The sequence below is a fragment of the Eriocheir sinensis genome, unplaced genomic scaffold, assembly GCF_024679095.1.
Source record: "Eriocheir sinensis breed Jianghai 21 unplaced genomic scaffold, ASM2467909v1 Scaffold692, whole genome shotgun sequence".
Taxonomy (NCBI): Eukaryota; Metazoa; Arthropoda; class Malacostraca; order Decapoda; family Varunidae; genus Eriocheir; species Eriocheir sinensis.
The window spans coordinates 4,445-5,838 of record NW_026112045.1 but is presented as its reverse complement, the minus strand read 5'-3'; the positions used below and the strand labels follow the sequence as shown (position 1 = coordinate 5,838).

Sequence of the window (1,394 nt, the reverse complement as noted above, 5' to 3'; positions counted from 1 at the left end):
GCTTCCAACACGTTGCAGCGTCTACTCTGTGACTGTTGAGTAATGTACTCCGTAGAGTGCCCAACGCTGTCTGCTACTCCAGCTGAGCATTGGACTGTTTTAGGCTACTACTCAGAAGGCTGCACTGTATCAGCTGTGTTGCCTACTGTAGAATGCTACGTAGCAACTCACAGGGGTACTTTTTAGGCCACTTACAGGGCACTCTGGCTACTCAGACGAATGGTTGAGGAAAAGGAGGAGGAGGAGGAGGAGGAGGAGGAGGAAGGTGGCCAGGATGAATGTGAGAGTGGCGGCACGCGTGTGGCATGCGGCGGCCGGCCAGGCCAGTGTGGCTGTGTGCGGGTTGGCAGGTGGACACGGGCAGTGCGCACACTGCCGCGCCGCGCCGCGCCTCGCCACACATGCAGCTGTTGGGGCAGGAGCCTGGCGGGGCTCGTGGCGGGGCCGCCCACACTGGTGCTCGTGGGCCTCGACTCGTCGGGCAAGACCACGGCGCTGCTGCGGCTCAAGTACGGCCACTACGTGAACACCGTGCCCACCGTCGGCTTCAACTGCGAATGTTTGCGATGCGGCGGTTGCTCCTGGGTGGCATGGGACGTGGGCGGCGATGATCGCGTGCGAACCCTTTGGCGCGCCTACACGCGCGGCGCCGACGCGGTGCTGTTCGTGGTGGATGCCAGCAGCGGCGAGGAGCGGCTGGAGGAGGCGCGCCACGAGTTGCACGTCCTGGTGCGCCGGCAAGCGGCACAGAGCGCCGCGCTGCGCCGCTCACGGCCGCCGCTGCTGGTGCTGGCCAACAAACAGGATCTGCCGGGGGCCAGAACGCCCGCCGCCATGGCTGACGCCCTCGGCCTGCACGACCTGCCGCCCGCCCAGCCCTGGGGCCTTGCACCCGCCTGTGCCGTCACCGGCGAGGGTCTGCCCGAGGCCATGGACCTCCTGCGCCGCCTCCTCCTCAAGGCACGCCGGGCCTCGCTCACGGGGCTGACTTGCGGGTCACCCTATGCTCCTGCCGCCCCCACCTCCTTCAGTTTATCCCTGCCCAGCCCCGCACCAAACCCCTGGACCCCCGAGGCGTGAGGCGATGGAGCCCGAGTACTCGTATGGGGACAGGCGGGGAACTACAGACAACTGAGTGCCACTGGTGGCTGACGTATGTGATAATGTGTGTATGTGTGTGTGTGTGTGTGTGTGTGTGTGTGTGTGTGTGTGTGTGTGTGTGAAGTGCATGCAGTGTTTGAAGGGGTGTATTTATAATATTTATTGTGCAATAGCCAGAAACGTCACACATACACAAGCACGTAGCCCGTACCCAGAGATCCGTCACTTGTGAGTCGCTCATCCGGGAAAAGTAATAGTTGGCAATCGTGAGACTATTGTGTGATCAGACCATT

The 1,394-nt window shown here is 62.6% G+C and overlaps 1 protein-coding gene across 1 annotated transcript; it reads left to right on the top strand.

Moving 5' to 3' along the window:
• Positions 1-252: 252 nt before the first annotated feature.
• LOC126993865 (ADP-ribosylation factor-like protein 4C) lies at positions 253-1,080 on the top strand (the record flags this gene model as incomplete). Its single annotated transcript, XM_050853001.1, has 1 exon — positions 253-1,080. A coding segment is annotated over one exon (828 nt), but the record flags the coding sequence as incomplete, so codon positions are not given.
• Between the last annotated feature and the right edge of the window lie 314 nt (positions 1,081-1,394).